Source organism: Spermophilus citellus (genome assembly GCF_964194105.1).
Source record: "Spermophilus citellus genome assembly, chromosome: 13".
Taxonomy (NCBI): Eukaryota; Metazoa; Chordata; class Mammalia; order Rodentia; family Sciuridae; genus Spermophilus; species Spermophilus citellus.
Window position 1 is genome coordinate 96,101,010 of NC_138193.1, and position 18,551 is coordinate 96,119,560.

General features: G+C 46.6%; 2 protein-coding genes across 4 annotated transcripts in view; one reads left to right on the top strand and one right to left on the bottom strand.

The window, feature by feature from the left end:
- The window catches only part of OTOF (otoferlin), an 84,856-nt gene extending 82,586 nt beyond the window's left edge, over positions 1 to 2,270 (top strand). For all 3 annotated transcript variants that reach the window (XM_081264662.1, XM_081264661.1, XM_081264663.1), the window contains one exon: positions 1,411 to 2,270. In XM_081264662.1, the coding sequence (XP_081120788.1) occupies positions 1,411 to 1,591 (181 nt within the window). In that variant the 3' untranslated portion in view covers positions 1,592 to 2,270. The remainder of the gene's footprint in view (positions 1 to 1,410) is intronic.
- A 793-nt stretch (positions 2,271 to 3,063) lies between these two features.
- The window catches only part of DRC1 (dynein regulatory complex subunit 1), a 43,060-nt gene continuing 27,572 nt past the window's right edge, over positions 3,064 to 18,551 (bottom strand). Inside the window, exons 8-17 of the mRNA XM_081264852.1 lie at positions 15,125 to 15,264; positions 13,029 to 13,163; positions 12,423 to 12,655; positions 9,582 to 9,691; positions 8,761 to 8,850; positions 8,134 to 8,220; positions 6,312 to 6,598; positions 5,126 to 5,269; positions 4,725 to 4,827; positions 3,064 to 3,703 (exon numbers count right to left, since the gene is read on the bottom strand). Of these exons, the coding sequence (XP_081120978.1) occupies positions 3,647 to 3,703; positions 4,725 to 4,827; positions 5,126 to 5,269; positions 6,312 to 6,598; positions 8,134 to 8,220; positions 8,761 to 8,850; positions 9,582 to 9,691; positions 12,423 to 12,655; positions 13,029 to 13,163; positions 15,125 to 15,264 (1,386 nt within the window). The 3' untranslated portion in view covers positions 3,064 to 3,646. The remainder of the gene's footprint in view (positions 3,704 to 4,724; positions 4,828 to 5,125; positions 5,270 to 6,311; positions 6,599 to 8,133; positions 8,221 to 8,760; positions 8,851 to 9,581; positions 9,692 to 12,422; positions 12,656 to 13,028; positions 13,164 to 15,124; positions 15,265 to 18,551) is intronic.

Below are 18,551 nucleotides of genomic sequence, written 5' to 3' on the forward strand. Positions count from 1 at the left end.
TGACCCCACAGCCTCCCGGGTCTGGTACTTCTCCCCTCTGCCTCTGGACCAAGGGCTGCTGTCACATGGACACACACACACACACACACACACACACACACAGGTACACCCCAGCACGCGCGCGCGCGCGCACACACACACACACACACACACATACACACACTTAAACCTTAAACATAAATGCTCATACACAAGCCCTCACAAACATTCAAACTTTCAAAACAGAATAATATTCTCAGAATTAGAAGTGGCTACTTCACATTTTTATGTGTTAAATCAGAGAGGTGAAGTAATCCAACCCAGTAAATTAGGGCAGAGCTGAGTGGGACTCCAGCCAAGGTGTCCAAACTGCCGATCCAGCGTTTTTCAAACTACAGCGCCTCCCGTCCCAGCTACATTCCTTGCAGACTGTACTCCAATTTATTGACAGAAAAAAAAAAATTGATAGTGACAAGGAAAGGGGAAAGGTTGAGCTAGGATTCCCCAGCAAAAACCTGAAATGACTTCCCCCATCGAGACGTCCCTGTGAGGTGCTGAGTCTGCCCTGTGGAATCTCAGTCCCATCCAGATTCAGACCCTCAATAGCCAACACTGAGCACCACCTCACGGGCTGAGAGCTTCACACGCACCCTGCTTCACCATTTCACAGCCCCAGGGATCAGCTATGACTACCGTCCATAGGAATGGAGGCTCCAACAGGTGCCAGCCATAGCTGGAGTCCAAACTAGATGCCCTGTGCCCAAAGTCCCTGCTGCGTTGTCCCATGTGTACTGAGCTCACTCTGGAGCGTAGCCCGTGTACTCTGGGAGGTACTGGGTAACTTGACAAAGCATATTCTGTACTTTCACTTTATATCTGGATCTCTTATGAAAACTGCTGTTTTTGTAAAGTGGTAAAGCTCAGCAAGCCTCTTGGGTAGAGCATTTCTTTTCCGCAGAAGGCAGAGCAAAGAAGGTGGAGCAGGTTGGCGAGGGCAGCGTGCCCTGCTTGGCCAGGCCTGGTGGGACATAAGTTTGTACTCATTATGAAGGAAGAGGTAGTGCCACACTGGTCCCCTGAGAACAGGGGACAACACAACCCTATATGATGAGCGGCTGAGTACAGGCCCATAGTTCCAAGGCCACTGCCACAGGCGGCTGCCCTTGCTTCAAGTGTCAAGGCCGAGGCCAGGCGGCTGCCCCATGCCCAGGAGCTCCATCTAGGCTTTGGGAGGAGCACGAGGCTCTGCAAGCAGCAAAGCTGGTGCTTCGACTTAGGCAACCCCCGGGCTCCAGCACCCACGGCTGAGTCTGCAGGGCTGTCTGCTTCAGGGCCTCTGGGTCTGGAAGGGGAGAGGGTGGGTGCCCCGTGGGGTGCCCGGTGGGGGCTGCCTGTGCCACTGCCTGACCGGCCCCTCCCGCTCTCCCCCAGCCGGCCCGACACGGCCTTCGTCTGGTTCCTCAACCCGCTCAAGTCCATCAAGTACCTCATCTGCACCCGGTACAAGTGGCTCATCATCAAGATCGTGCTGGCGTTGCTGGGGCTGCTCATGCTGGCCCTCTTCCTCTACAGCCTCCCCGGCTACATGGTCAAGAAGCTCCTAGGGGCGTGAGGCTCTGCCACTTCCCTCCGGCACCTCTCCAGCCCCTGCTGCTGTTCCCTTCCTGCAGCCTGGACTCTCTCCTCCCTCCCTGGGGAGCCTGAGGAGCCCCACGTCCACCCTCCAAGCCTTGGGCCGGGCCCTGCCTCCTGCCTACCAGGCTGCCATCCGCACTGCCCAGACTGCTGCGTGCCCAGCCCTGCCCCTCAGATCCTGCCTGGGGGCCAGGGAGCGCGGGAAGAGGTGGGGACCTGGAGCAGGTCCCTCTTGCCCCACTGCTGGGGTCCCACCCTCCTTCAAGCCCTGCTCCAAACCCTCCCCTGGGGTTTCTGAGCCCAGGATTAAAACTTTAATGAGATTAACCAAGGATCACAGGCCAGTCCCAGGGCTCTGCAAAGAATGAAGGAGCAAGAGGGCACCACCACCCTGTCCTATGAGCGCACCCGACGCCACCAGTCCTGCCCCAAAGCCCCAGGGCAGCCGCCACGTCCACCCACGCTCCGCTTGGCTCCTGCCCCTTCCCAGGCAGCCGCCTGTCTACAGGTGCCCAACCCAGGCCCCTCTGCCCAGGCGGTGCTCGCAAGCCCAGACAGGAGCACTGAGCTGGGCCCATGTCACCACGGCCCCACCCTCGAGGCAGTCCTGCCCTGCCCAGCAGCTGCTGCCAGGAGTTTGAGCTTAAAGTGCTGCCCCTGCCTGCGACTGGGTTTCTCTTGGCTGTTTGTCCTTTCCTGAGTGTGATTTTTCTCTTAATAAAATAAATCGAACACTGAGCTGACAAGTCTGTGTTGATACAGTGAAGGGAAAGCCACCTCCGTGGGGCACAGGTCATCGGACACGCTGGGTTGGTCAACTCTTCCCTTGTGGTGGCCTCTCGTGGCCCAGGGATCAAGATGAGCCTCAGGAACAGGGCTGCCTGCTCAGGCAGCTCACAGGAGGAGTCTCCCCAGCCCAGAAGGCACACCAGGATGTACGGAGGGCCCCAAGGGCACAGAAAATGTTCCTCAGGCCTGGAGACAATCTGAAGGCTCATGACCCTATAAGAGCTCCAGCCTCCACCCATAGAAACCAGCTGCCCCCGCTCTTCCTTAAATACTGCAACCATAACCCCCCACCTCTTTCTTTCCCTTTCGTCCCTGCAAAGATAAAGGAAATGATAAACTCCTTGGAGTACATTTATAAAGTAGTACATTTCTAATATATTTATTCAGGTTCTTACCTTCTGCTGTACATGAGTAGACAGAAATGCATCTGTTACAAAAATGAGGAAATGCTAATGGAGCATGCTTTTAAAATCCTTGAAAAACACCATTTATCCCTGGATTTTGGCTTGCCAGTGTTCTTTTTTTATTCATGTATGTTCTCAAAATCTCATGTGTGCTGTGCTAACTCATGAAGTATCTTCTTGGATTCCTGATTTGATTGACTTAATTATACATGACCTAACTATACTCGAATATTACGAATATATATATATATATATATATATATATATATATGTAAAAGTAAATTACTCTTCTGAAAATGTGTCCTGTGCTTTTGAGTTTTTAAGTTCCATAAATACAACAGCCTTCATTTTCTTAGAGACCCAGTATCATTTCTAAACCAGAAATATTCTTTTTTTTTCTGCTAATGATGCTATAAGAAGGAAAAGAAAGTTTTCTGCTTAAAAATATATAGTTATTGGATATTTCTAGCTATGTTAAAAATAAAATACGGTTTCAAACTGGAAAAAGAAAAAGAAAAGAAACCAGCTGTCCCCAGGAGCAAGAAGGTGCCCCATGCCACTGGCCTCAGTCTGGTCACACACCAGGACCTGAGCCCAGGAACAAAGTTCCCTCATGACACACACACACCAGATTTGGCCTCTTTACAGAGATTCAGCCACAGTTTTCAAAAAACTTTAATCAGAACTATAGGAAACAGGTGACTCACTTGTTGACTTATTTTGACAGCCTATAAGACGGCTCTGGAAAATCTAGAGTGGGCTCAGATCACTAGATAAGTGCCAGCTCTGGCACCAGCCCCACTGCCAACTAGAGCACATCAGCCCTTTGAGGTCCACCTCTATTTTGTGGGTACCCGGAACACATGAGTTGGAGGAATCTTCAGTTCAGAGTTTATCTGGAAAAGAAAGTGAAGGTCATTCCTTTCCCCCAGGCCCTCCTTCTTGTCCCCTGGGGTTCCATGCGTATGCTAGCTCTCCCTGAGTCCCCAGACCCCTGCAAGAGTTCCTCTCAAAGCTAACGCACACACAGAGCTCAAGGCTGCCGGGCTTCGGGCTTCCTGTTCCCGTGGGCTCTGGCCACCAACCTCTCCTAGTGTTCCCCCTGCCCCCACCCCGCCATTAAACCCCCCTCCCCTCTTCACTTGCCAGTGCATCCCCTCCCCTCCCCCAATGCTCTTGTATACAGCATCCATGGAAGCAAGGTCCCCAAACGTCTGAGTCCTGTCACAGGCCAAGAGGCCATCATGATGCCAGGCTCACACTGTCTGCCTTTCAGGTGTAGCCTGGGACCTGAACTAGGCTGGGGACATGCGTCCCATGCTCGGACTCGGGGCTAGCCTCAGCTGCCTCACATGTGTGTAGCTGATGACTAATGACCCTCCGGGCCACAGGACAGCACTGTGCTAAGGACAGGAGAGGAGAGCACATGACTGTTACAGCAGTACGGTTCTGTTCTCCTCGGCCAGACCAAGGGAGACACCACAACTCCTGCAGGAGGAGGCATAAAGCTGGGCAGAGCCCATGTGCCCAGCACAGACACCTCTCCCCATGAGGGCACCCTGCATCAAATCACAGGCCAAGGAAGCTGATCTGGCCCTAGTCTCTGGGGGTCTCCCTAAGCCTCCAGGTTTTACTGCCTTTTGTGAAGTGGGAGGACAGTTCTACCTCACACAGGTTGTTAGAGTGGAGAAAAACTGGGGCCTGTGTAAGCTGGGAAGCTGGCTCTGGCTCTACTTGAAAAACAGTCCCAACCAGCTGGTGCCAAAGCCACAAGCATCAAAGGGACACAACCTGGTTGCCCTGTCATTGTCTCCACCTGAGGTGCTACTGTTGCTTTGCATCCCATCTAAACCACCTCGCCCGAGGGGAGGGGCTCCTCCTTGCTCCCAGCTGTGGCCCGCCCTGCTGCCCACCCACCTTGGAGTGGAGATACTGCTGCAGCAGCATCTGCAGCTCTGAGTTCTGCTGCTCCAGAGAATTGTTTTCTACCAGCAACTTGGCTCTCTGGGTCAGGACGAGGCTTTGGGTGGGAAAACAGGTTAGAGACCCAATGAATCCTCCACCCTCTGCCAAGTGAGGACCAGGACCTCTATGTTTGTTCTGGCTAGACACAGAGGAGGGCCACAGACGCTTCTTCTTCCACCCAGGCTAGTGACAGAACAGGGCCGAACCAACCAAAACTCCCCCTACCCCCTCCACCACACCCAGCTTTTCTCCTCAAGACTGAGTATGACCTGGAGTGGGGCTGTTCAGAGCAGGGTCTTCCCCCACAGACCTGCCCTGCTCCCTCCTCCTCCTGGCTCATGACACACACTTACTGGTACTTCTCCAAGGCTGTGTAGAGAGCATCCCAGAGGTTCTGCTTGGAGGGAGGGATAACTGTAGTCAGGGCCTTCCAATAATCAGAGTCCTTTGAGTTATCTCGTGAAGAATTTGCCATTCTCATTGTTGCCCGGATGTTCCTGCAGGTCAAGAGCACTAATGCCATGATCTCCACCTGACACCCAAGGCCCCCGAGCAGTGCTAATCTCAGTGCCTGAAGTCAGTCACAGACATCCTGCCTTTCCACCTGCCACCTTCCCTCCCAGCTGTCTAAGTCTCTTAGATTATGGCAGATTCTCAGAAAGTACACCTGCTTCCATGTTCCTGACTGGGGCTATTGTTCCCTCCGTGAAGGTAAAAGTCTGTGTTGATACAGTGAGGGGAAAGCCACCTCTCTTTCTCCCAATTTTTTGTTCACCTCACTACTTTACAGCTTATTACTATGCCTCCCCCTTTTTCCATGAATGCATCCTGACATCAGCTCTTAAACTCTGGTACTTTCTTCCATGCCCTCTATGACGCCTTTAACCCAGAACAGCATTCCCTTCCACCCAGACAAGCCTCTCCATTCTCCCTGTTTCCAGCATCACCTCCATCTGCTATCAAAAGGATCTTTCTTAAGTGAAAGTCAAATCATGGCTCCCCAACTGCTTCATATCCTCTCCCAGCTCCAGTCACCAGGGCAAAGGCAAGGATTGTGGGCACACAGGCAAGGCTCTCCAAGAGCTGACCTAGCTCCCCACTCACTGGTCCCACTCCCAGACCCAGGGCACTCCCGCCATCCCTGCCATCGTGACTCCTGAATGTAGCGGGCCTCCCCTGCACTATGATGTCCTGAAAAGCCCTTACCCCTACTTTGCCCACCCAGTTCCAGTGCCATCTCCACCCCAAATTCTCTCTGATATGCCAAATGGGGATGGCCATCTCCCCCTCTGAACAATGCCACACCTCACATAGGCTTTGATGTCATTCTGACCACAAGGAGTTACCCTCGTTTTGCTGAAGCATGGCAGACCTCAATAAATGTTTGGTGAACCAGTGACAAATGGGGAAAGCATCAGTCAGCCCTGCACCCCACTTCTTTCCTCTCTGCCCAGCAGCCTCTTCACTCACTAGCCTCTGCTTGGCTCCCAGCACCCATGCCTCCCAGGTCTCAGGCAAGCCCTCTGGTGCCCTGCACACCTGGGTTTCTTCAGACCCATGACAAAGGCCTCCAGAACCTTGAGAACCTCATTGGGGTGGATAAGCTTGGGAGAAGGCGGGGCCTCCTTCTCTTCCAGCTCTCTGCCCACAAAGCTCTCCTCCTCTTCCCCCTCCATGGACTCTGCCTCCTCTGTCTCCTGCTCTGACTCCTGCTCCAGCTCCCACATCATATTCTTCTCGAGCCCTGTGGCTGACATCAAGCTCATTCTCTCCAGAGCTGACATGAAGCTTGATTGCTCCAAGTTTGCTTGAGTCCAGGAGCCGATCTGGAGAAGAGTGCACAGGAGAGAGTGGGTTGGGGACACACAAGCACCATTGTGTGAAGAGAGACAGGAAGAGAAGAAAACAGAGCAGAGTTTATAGAAAGTTACAAAGACAATCGCACAAGGACAGAAATAGGAGAAAGACGGGAAGAGATGGGGGATGGACAGGAAGAAGCACGTGGGGCAGGGGAGTGCTTCAAAACAATGACAAGGTTCTGCTTCTAAATCTGGGTCCACAGGTGTTCATTGACTTGATATCCACAAAGTGGACATGTTATAAATGTCATTTGAATCATAATACACAGTCAATTTTTTAAATTTAAGAGTTCTTCTGTCTCCCAGGTTATTCAGTTTATATCTTATAGGTAAATTAATGTAATGAAGAAACAGTATGTATATATAAGCAAGTAGATATGTAAACACATAAAATACTTTTCCTTCCTATTTTTATGTAAATGATACTATTCTATACATGTTTGCTCTCGCTCTCTTTCTCTCTCTCTCTCTCTCTCTCTCTCTCTCTCTCTCATTTGTTCTTTTGGCTTACAGACTTTTTGTATAAATATATAAATAATTTCCTATTCTTTGTTTCCGTTTAGTTTTTTTAAAGTTGTACAGTATCCCACTGTGTAGGTGTTCTATATATTATCAAATAAATTCCTCGATGACAGACATGAAGGTTGTTTCCAATCTTCTGTTACTTCAAACAATTCATTGAAATAAATAAGCCACAATAAACACATCATTTCAACTGTATTGAGACATATCTATAGAATAAAATTCTAGAAGAATAATTGAAAAGTGTATAGAGTTTTGTAATTAATACTGTCAAATCGTTCTCACTTGGAGGTGACAATGTGCACTCCTACCAGCAACTTAGAATGTGTCCATTTCCAACACACCAATCATCACTGTTGTCAAATGTTCAGATTTTTTGTCCACTTCACCAACTCTTTTTGGAGACCTGTCAGGATACTCACACTCACATTTTTAAATTCTTTTTTTGTTCTGTTTTTCTTTTTTGTGGTACTGGGGATCAAACCCAGGGCCTCATACCTGCTAGGCAAGTACTCTACCACTGAGCTACATTTTCAGCCCTTAATTCCAATTTTTAATTTTTGAATTAAGATCTTGTGTCTTTTTAACATGATGACCTCTTCAGAAGAGTTGGTTTTTGGTTCTCTCACTGAAATCAGTTACAACAAAGGTATGTATAGCATTACAAACCATCCTTGCTTTTCAGGAAAGTGTTAATGGTCAAAAATGATGGACTGTGGTGGCCCAGATCTTATAGTGGCTGAGGCCAAGCTTTGAGGGAAGGCCCAGGGAAAGATCCCTTGGATCTCAATATGACAAGAGCATCTCTCCCCTAGTCACTCTTCCCTTTGCAAATACAGAAAATAATAATAAGGAAAACGCTGTTAGCTATTCCTGGCGTAAACTCCCAAGATTGCCCAGAAGCGTTCCTTGAAGGCAGCAATGCCCTCTGGGGGCTTCCTGGAGAACTGAGATGCCCTTTCAGTGGCACCTCACCTTACCTGGCTGGAAGATAAATGATGGGTTCGGTATTCAAGGAAGAACTTCACCAGTTTATACAAGTCATCCTCGAGCTCGATTCCAAGAGCCTGGGGGAGGGGACAGGTCACTGTTCAGACACCATCAAAGAGATCCCAGGCTTGGGATGCTGACCTCAGCTCCTCAGAGGAGAAGACGCAGCCGCTCCACTGAGCATGCCTGGAGCCTGTTGTGGCCCAGAGTAGAGGACATTGATCCAACACTGAGAAGCTACTGTGAACTGGGGGACATCAGAATAGAGAAACGAAGCTCAGACGGAAGCTCCACGTCTAGTAGGTAGGAGAGAGCTAAGGGGGCACCAACACACACCTGAGTTTGGGTTGAAGGGAAGAACCTGCAACCTGAGAGCCTGGCCACAGAGTGAAGCCAGCAGGAGGTCAGGGAAAGGAGACATCTAAATGGGGCTGAGGCCAGTTTGCTGTGCAGAGGGCAAGTGAAGGGAAGGCTGTGACAGTGAGCCCAGGAAGCCCCCACGAGACCTGCACCTAGTCTCAGGGCTGAGGCAAACCAGAAAGCCAGAGGGGCTCTACTAGAATGAGGCAGGCTTTACCCGCTGGCACCCCACGTCCTCACAGCCCAGTGGGACTCACTGAGAAGATGGCGTCCAACTTCAGCAGATAGCATTCGTTCTTCTCCAGGGGAAGGAGAAGGCTCAACAGCTTGCTCTCTATGAGGAAACCCTGAGGAGGAGGAGGAAGGCATCACCAGTTGGAAACAGGGCTCAGGGTCTGCAGCCACCTTCTGTGTAACTCTTGAAGGACGACTCCACAGGCGGAAGCCCCTGGGCTGAGACTCTGGGCAGCAAGGCCCCCAGAGGAAGGCCATCGAGGGACACCTCTGAGCCATTCCCAGGGAGCAAGGCCAGGAACATCATGGTGTAGACTGCCCCCCACTTCAGAAAGGTGCTCATTCACCTTGCCCACAAGCCACCGGGCAGTCCAAACCCAACCCAGTCACAGGGGCCCGCCTCACCCATGTTCCCCAAAGAGCTACACAACCCAGCAGTAGGCCCTGCATGGAGGAGAGAAAGGCATGGAGGAGGGTGGATTCAGAACTCAGAGCCTGTGAAGTGGATCAGGGAGAGGATGATTCCAATCACCCAGAGTAACCTCAAAATGAGCCCCTAGATGAAGGCCACATCCAGTGTGGCCTCAACACCTGGTAGGTAGGTTCATGGAGGTGAGACAAGCACTGGTTTCAGTTATCAGGAGCTCCCAGCTCCCGTGGACTACACCTTGCTGGGCCAGCTCAGAGGCACAGGCTCTCTGTGAACTGGCCCCCAAGTCCAGGGCCCACCCCAGCTCCACTCTTAAGATCCACTCTCTGGGAATGGCCAGGGGAGGGCAGTCACACCTGACCCCAGGCTGCACAGAGCCCAGCAGGACTCAGAAGCAGTCCTGGCTGGCCTCACCGACTCATCACATAGGAGCATCAGGATCTTTCTGGTAGTTTTTGCTGAAACTTGCTTGGGCAGGTCCAGGTAAGAGGATTCTGAGGCATTCTCTTCTAAGCCATCCTCATCTGCAGATGGGTCACAGAGAGGAGACGGGGGGGGGGGGGGAGTAAGATAAGGTTTTGGCCTTTTAAAAGCAACTGAACCTCTTAAATATACCTCTTAAAGCCCATAAAGGAAGCCTATGATGTTGGGGACAAGGGCTTGGGGAACCGAATCAGAGACCACCTGGAGAACTCCATCTCACTTCCCCAAACTGCATATACCCAGAGCCTTCTGTTCAAAGTCCAGCCCTGAGCCAAGAAGTGGGAGGGAGAGGCAAACCTATTGATTCTCATTTTGGAAACAAACTAAAGCATGATACTTGGTTCCTAAACCTGCAAAGATTAGAAGCAACCAACTAGAATATGGGGGAAAATATTACCAACAAGAACTGATGGCTGCCAGGCATGCCTGTAATCCTAGTGACTCAGGAAGCTGAGGCAGGAGGATCATGAGTTCAAAGTCAGCCTCTCAGCAACTTATTGAGGCTCTAAGCAACTCAGTGAGACCCTGTCTCAAAATAAAATACAAAAAAGGACTGGGGATGTGCCTCAGTGGTTAAGCACCCTTGGGTTCAATTCCCAGTACAGAAAGAAAGAAAGAAAGAAAGAAAGAAAGAAAGAAAGAAAGAAAGACTCATAGCTGAGAGCAAGAGTCAAAATTTTAATTAAATTTTTAAATATTTTATTCTATACATTCCTTATCAGAAAATGGGAATGAAAGTCATTTTATTACCCAGGTTTTCCTGGTCATTCAAAAGGGAAGATAATATCTTGTCTTTGAAGAGCCCAAGATATCAAATTGCTGGTGGAAAAGCAAATGTATGGTGTCATCTCTGGGCAGCAATATTCAAAAAAATTACACAGGCATTTTCCCTTTGATTCAGTAATCCTACTTCTAGGGAGCCATCCCAGCAATCCACTAGCAAAAACATGAAAAGATTAATCTATTTGTTGTAGCAATGTCTGTAATCACAAAAGCAAACAAAAGTAGCCCAATGATGATCAACCAAGTGCTATTTGAATAAATCATGGCACAGACACAAATCGAGAGCCATGTGAGGAAGAAGCAGCAAACACTTCTTTTACTACAATAGGTGAAAAGAGCAAAGTAGAAACAAGTACAGCTTTCACTTTCCTAAAAAAAATTAGTTGCCATGAATAAATATGCACAGATATTTATATATTTATATTTGTTTATAAAGTAAAGCAAAGCAAGAAACCTAACTATGTATCCAGTGGGTGAAATAAACCAAGCAGAAACTATTACAAGTGACTTTAAAATGCAATAATCCATCTATACATCCCTAGTGAGATATATTTTAAGAACCAAAAGAGCTAAAGTTTAAACTCTTTTTAATAACCATTGTTGGGGATGGAGCTGTGGCTCAGTGGAAGAGCATTTGCCTTGTATGGGTGAGGCACTGGGTTCGATTCTCAGCACCACATAAAATAAGTAAAATACAGGTCCAACAACTAAAATATATATTTTTAAAAATAACCATTTGTTCTTTGTAGGGTAATGTTTTCTTCTGAAAAAGTTGTGGTGTTATGGGGAAAGCAGATGAGAAATTATTTTGAAGTCAGTATCAAGTTTTTCAAATTGGGAGAAAGAAAATACACTTTGATAAGGTTATGTAAAACTCCTGGCATCTTCTTAATTGGGAAGTATTAGGGTGAATTTGATTTATTTGATCATTAAAAAAGAATCCTATGGGGCTGGGGCTGTAGCTTGGTGTAGAGCGCTTGCCTAGCATGCATAAGGCACTGGGTTTGATCCTCAGCACCACATAAAAATAAACAAATAAAATAAAGGCATTCTTGTCCATTTATAATTTAAAAAAAATTTTTTTAAAGAATTCTATGTACCCTCAGACCATTTCCTATTTGAAAGGACCAGGCAACCATGGAGAAATGGCCAATTCCAGACCTGAGGTAGGAAAAGTAAAATGCTCCTGGAATATCTGGTCATTCTGAACAGCCAGGAAGTTACTACTACTGGGGCTGTGTCAAAAGAAGCCAGATGCTAGCATGAAAAGATTCCCACAGTAGTACAATTTGAACATCAGTATGGATATTAATTATAGCAAATTCAGATACCCCAAATCTGTTTCAATCCATGCATTTATAATGATACTTTAAATAAAATCCTCATTGACATTTAGGAGGTGTTAGAAACCCAATCCATGATTCTAAAAACAGGCAAATAAAGAAAAACACAGGGCTGGGGATATAGCCCAGTGGTAAAGCACTTGCCTAGCATGTGAGGCCCTGGGTTCAATACCCAGTACTAAAAAAAATGGGCATCTTTTCTGCTTTTCCTACACAAACTGCATCTCAGCAAATAGCTGATGAGAGAAAGGTTCTCTTCAGAAATGTTCTAGCTAATAAATAAATATATAATTATATAATTTAAAATATCACTATTTTGCAATCCCAATGCCATTAATGGCTTTCAGACAAAGATTCTCGGTGGCCACTGACATCACAAGGAGACAAACACATTAGTTGGTTCTGATAGAGGTACACAAGAGTACACTTGGCAAAAATAAATTGAACCTGCATCTGATCAAACTTTCTAGGTCTTACCACCAGTGTAGACTCAATGAAATGAGAGGTGACTTCAAAGCTGTGTCAACCAATCATACTCTACACCTCTGAGAGGTCGGTTTTCTTATCCATAAAATGGATGGACTGACCAGTGTCCTCAGAGGGCCCCTCCACACTACGGTTCTGTGGCTGGCTCTGCTCTAGTCACCTGCTTGCTTCAGCACCTCTTCTACTATTTGCTTGGCGGTCTTCTGTGGCTGCTGGGAAATAGGTCCCACATTCTTCAGGAACCAGAAATCAGGTGCTGTCCAGGGGAGACCCAGATGCTGCATATGGATGATCCTGTCCACATCAAAGGCTCTGCCTATTAGCCCCTTCGCCTCCTCTTCATTCATCAGCCAAATCTCTCGAAACTTCTCAGCATCAATAATAGCAAACTGTCTGTGAAGGAGAGTCACCAAGCATGGCCAGATGACCTCACAGCCTGGCCAGGGTCCCTCAATTGGCAGAAGGGCAAGAACATGAGCAAGAACCATGGTAAATTCGGGGCCTTCCCCAATCCCTAAGCAGCTAATCCCACCTACAGTGAAATGGAAGCCATCCCAACAAGAAACAAGAAAAGGCAGGTGACACATTATTAAAGGGCCAGAAGAACAAAGCACACAAGATTCTTCAGTGCCCTGAGCACCAAAAAAGCTGGTCATATCAAGTCTAATGAAATCACTGTCACCATGCCACTACCAACTCTCCCTCCTCCCCCAGCCCCGACCTCTATCCTAGTACAGATGCCTTAGGGTCCAAGGCCCTAAAATACCTCATGGCTCTCTGTAGCTCCTTGAACTGTATCACAAGACGCTTGTATTCTGAGGTCAGAGAATGGTTCTCCTCCTGGAAATGCTTTACCTGCTTGGCATATTTTGATCTCAGGTTGTTGAGTACATCCTGCAGGCTGGTTGGAGAAACAAAAGTTAATCCACAGCAACTAGAAGGTTAAAGTTGTTCTTCTCATCCACACAATGCAGCTCCACAGTAAATCTAGGGTCAGAATGGTGGAAGGGCAGAAAAGCCTCCCACAGATTCCAAACCCAGCTCCCGCTATGGTCAAGGAGAAGAAGGCAACAGGAGCCAATGGGAATTTCAAACAGTCGAGACGACCAGGCCCACCAAGAGGCAGCCTCCTGCTCCCGAGTGGGGATGAGCCCTCCTCAACACACCCCTCGTCGGGGGTCCTCCCCCAGGCCCAACCTCACACGTTCACCTCATCTAGCTCAGCGACATCGAGGTCATGATTTGGAGGTCGGTTTCAATTCTGAAACCAAGCAAACACTAACACTGCATGCCACGAGCCTGTGACGATGACTCCTCCTTTCTCAGAGCTGATGCTGTTCTCAACCCACCCACTCACTCACTCATTCGTTCATCCGACATGAAGTGCCTCTCGAGTCAAGGATATGTTTGAAAACAAGGCGCTGTCAGCCAGTCGGACAAAGACAGGCATTACTCATGGTAAGGAGTGAAAAGTGCCAGGGGGCAGCTTGCTAGGGGAGGGGAGGGGTCCAAAGGTGCAGACCAGCGAGAGGCGGTTAGGACCTGGCCAGCGGCACCCTGATCCACTGCTTCTCGAAACTTCTATTGCCTGCCCGTGTCCTGCCCACTTCACTATTTCTCCTCTTTGGGAAGCTTTCCCAGACAGCTCCTTCTCCCTGTACTGATTTGTGTCTTGCCCTGCTGTTCCCCTAGGTAGGACGGGGCGTCGACTGGGATTTTCCACAAATATTGCTCCCTAACTGCTCTTGTCTCTCAGATAACCAGACTAAGATGCCAGCTCATTTTTTCAGTATCATTTTCTGTTACAAGTAACTATCAAAAGGTCCACTGTTGTTTCTCTATGTACCCAACATTCGTCCAAAATGTAAAAACAACTTACTAGAAGAATTTTAAATAATACTAAGTCATATGGCATTGGGGTAAATCCTCAATACTGTTTCCTTCTTTAAACAAAATGTATTATGTTATCTGATCCTTAGAGCCCAGTACAATGCTCTGGAACTTAGGAGACAATTCCTAAAGGAAGAAAGGCAGGAGAGATGGAAAGAAGGAGACAGAGGGGCTGAGGTTGTGGCTCAGTGGCAGAGCCCTTACTTTGCAAGTATGAGGCACTGGGTTCCATCCTCAGCACCATATCAAAATAAATAAATTAAATAAAGGTATTGTGTCCATCTACAACCATACACACACACACACACACACACACACACACACACACACACACACATATATATATATATATATATATATACACACATATATATCTATACATATGTATACATATATACATATACATATATATGTATACATACATTTTTTTAAAAAAAAAAGGAGGAGACAGAGAAGAAGGGTGGGAATGGGGAGGATGAGTGAGAAATTGCAAGCAATCAGTACCTTTCAGCGAACCACAGTATCTGTACAAAAGCAGCTGACGCAATGACATTTACATTCATTTTGTAGTTATAATAGCAAAAGATTAGAAGCAAACTGTATCTATCGGTGGAGTGTGGTTAAATAAATTACAGTTCATCTACACTGTGGAGCCCTGAGCAGCTTAAGAAATCACGTGAAAGCTCTCTATGAACATGAAGGGAAAGGCCTTCAAGATACAGAGTTGTGCTTCTAGAATGCCACCCCTTGTGTAAAGGCACAGGAGGAATGAGAATATTTGTGTGGTGTACCACATAAAGAAAATCTGGAATAAAAAAATGAATAAGTGCTTCAGAGGGAAGAGAAGAGCAAGACAAAAAGTTAGTTATATTTTTAGTAGGTTTCTATCCCTTCAGGAGACAAAAGTTCACACCCATCCCTAATCTCAGCATGGAAGGACCCAGAAGAAAGATGCTCTGTGTGCCAACTTACCGATTGATCTTCCTCTTTTGCTGGGATTTAATAACTGTACTTTCCTCATCTCTCTTCTTCAGCACCTGGAAGTTGTACTCCAACTTCTCTTGGTTTAGCTGATAAGTTGCTTTCATCTGCTGAAGCTGTTGCTCAAGAATCTAAAGTTTAAAAAGATTAAAAAAAAAACTAATGGGCTCTGATATAATTTTTTGTGCTGAGAACCTCAAGTCACGCCAGAGGAAACTTAGAGACAAAGCGCCTCAACCTGGACTCTTAGAATTTCTATTAAAGAGTCAAATTAAAAGCAATTAGATAAAATACAAATCATTCATCTCTAAGCCAAAACCTGCATACCCAAAGCCAAAGAAAGAGCATTTTAGGGCTTTCGAGTCCAACTAATCCCGCTACTTTGCATCAGATCTTTTAGAGATGTGAGCAACCCCATTGAAAACATTATGAAAAAGAATGTTGTTGCAAAAATTTGAAATTTCCCTGCTCTGATCATCCAGAATGGTAGTATTAGAGTTAGCAATTTAATAGCACTTAATAGGAGATCAGGCCTCCTACTCTGGATTTCTATTATCTGGACTCATTCATTCAGCAAATATTTATTGAGTGTCTTATATATGCCAGACATTATCCTAGGGGCTGCTGGGAAAATACTGGTGATAAGTAAGCACCAGTGATAAGAAGACAGAGGTAAGCACTGGGTGTTATGGGACCAGGAAAAGGGCACTTTCCTTGGACGTGAGGGATTAAGAAGGATCCCTGAGGTCTCAGCATGCCAGCCTAGGACCTTGAGAATGGGTAGAAGTACTCAGATGACACTGAGGGGAGGAGTTCTGGAGGGAGGAAATGGCACATACAAAGAAACAGAGGCAAGGGACAAAGAGACGCCACAGGGTAACCATAAGCATTTAGGATGTGAAGCACAAGGCAAGCAACAGAGATGAGGCTGAAAGAGCAGCAGCACCTACCACGCTGGGAATGTAAAGTAGTATCCAAAAGTGAATGGAGCACCACTGAAGGTATTTAGTGGGTTGGGGGTGGTGACCAGTCCTGGCCCTGTGAAAGAGCACTCTGACAGTTTGGTAGGGGGAGTAAGAGGCAAGGTTGGAGGGAAGGCAAACATAGACAGGCTGACCTGCTCCTGCAGCCTGAGAGGAAGGCAAGGCTGGAGAGGACAATGAGGTACAATCAGATCTTGATGAAACAGCCCCAGGCCACACTCTTGCCTCCCTCCTTCCTGTGTCCCTCCACCAGGCCACAGACTAGCCAAGGAATCCACTGAGGCAGTGATTCCAAGAAGCTATTTCAACCCCCCTCTGGGTCATCTTCTAGGAGGGTGACTGGCGAGGAGGTGACACAGAGAGGAATAAAAGCAGTGGCACTTCTTCAGCTCAGGAGGTGCACCATTTCCACACCCCATGTGGGATCCGCAATCCCCTTTTAACCAGGGGAATTAATCAAGCATATTCTTCTTAACCACTGCAGAGATATTTCGATTTCTATGATATATTTGAACATCTTCAAAACAGAAGCCTAGAATCTCTATTCTTTAGCAGGTGAAGAGCCATATTGGTCCCTGAGACAATAACTAATTGCATCTCTCAACTTCTCTGCTTGTTTAGTCCACTTTTTACTTACTTTTTCTGATTATATGCTTTTCTTTGTAAAAACTTTTCTAGATTGCAATAGCAAAATTTGCTCATTGTTGAAAATTTGAAATGTACAGCAAATGAAAAAGGAGAAGCCGGAGTAAAAGGCAGAAGAAAAACTACTATAACTCCACCACCCAAAGGTAACTCTGTTAACATATTTCATGTTTCCCTCCCATGTACTTTACATGGTTGCAATCAAACTATACCGGTTTGATTGTAATTCCCTACTTTTCTTCCTTAACATTGTTACATAAGGATGTTCTGTATTAGTAAAATTTTATTATTATCATTTCAATGGTGCATAATACTTTTAGATATTATATTATTTTATTATATATGAAATGTTTATGTTTATCATATATCATAATATTTTACCATTTCCTCACAGATATACACTTTATTGTTTCAATACTTTTCACTACTATATAATAATGCTAGTATAAATCATAAATAAAACTTTAGGGTTGTTTCGCTTATCATTAAGGTAGTTTCTTAGAAGTGAAATGAGAAATGACTAGGTCAAAAATTCTCATATCAAATTGATTTTGAAGAGCAAGAAATGGTTTATGCTCCCAGTGGCCAAGGGTTCAAGTCCCCACCTCACCACTTCATTTAAGAACTGAGCACTGCAGGCTGTAGAGTGCGAAGTGCAGAATGGCCTAGGTAAGGTGCTCAGGGTGGGGCAGGGAGCTGCCAGGAGCCTCACCTGACCCTCCCTGAGCATGACAATATTTAATGTTGACATTGCTGGCATGTTCAAGAGCCTAAAGGCCTATAGGAGATGCCGACAGCACAACCTCAGTTCAAGTACAATGATCTGGGTCCTGCCCTCTTTTAGGGATGGTCCTGAGTATCTCTTAGGAAAAGGGACTCAGCAGTTCTTCCTGGAAAGCTACAATGAATTATATCCCCAATCTTCTATAGGAACCAGCCATGCTGCTTCAAATATGGCTAACCCAGCTCCTAACCCAGTGCATCAGGAATCAGCACAAACCAAACACACATGGGATAGACGTAAGGCAGGCCAGTGGTCTGGGAGGTGGCACAGCATGAAAGTCCAGGAGAAAAGCTCCATGTTGGATGGTGACAATCTGAGAAAGCACGAAAACTCACAGAAAGGAGGTCTCCAGAGCTGCTCTGGATTGGGGATGGCAGCCAGCAGCTGATGCAGTCTTCCCTGGGGCTCAGAGTGCCCGGGTGCTCTGGAAGCTTCCAGAGGCCTTCTTGCTTCTTGTAGTTTCGCAGTTGGTCCCTGTCACTAGGACAGAATTTCCCAAAAATCTATTTGGCCACAGAACTACTCTTATATTTGTAACACAACAAGCGCATGAGGACTTTAAATATAAGCTCCATCACATGAACTCTCATGAGTGTCATTCTTAAAGGCAGATCATGACACCATATGTAAATAGACTACGCATTTTTCCTATATATTTTATTTTTAAATAGCTTTTATTTTTTAAAAGTTAATGTATGCTTTACCAGAAAAATAAAAACACAAGCAAAGAACAAAGTCACCCAGTCATAAGCAGCTTAGTTGGACGTGTCCCTCCAGGCCATGCATATACATACACACCATCTCATTTTGTGTGATTGAGATCATAGTGAGTATCATGCTTTTCCACACATCATGAATATTCACCAATTCAAAATCCCCTAGCTACATGAATATTTTTGATAACCAAGAATACACTACACCAACTCAATCTGTTACAAAAAAATGTAATCCTCTCTTGGGGACAAAAATTTCACTGAAGACAGAAATGGCAACAGGCCTCCAGATA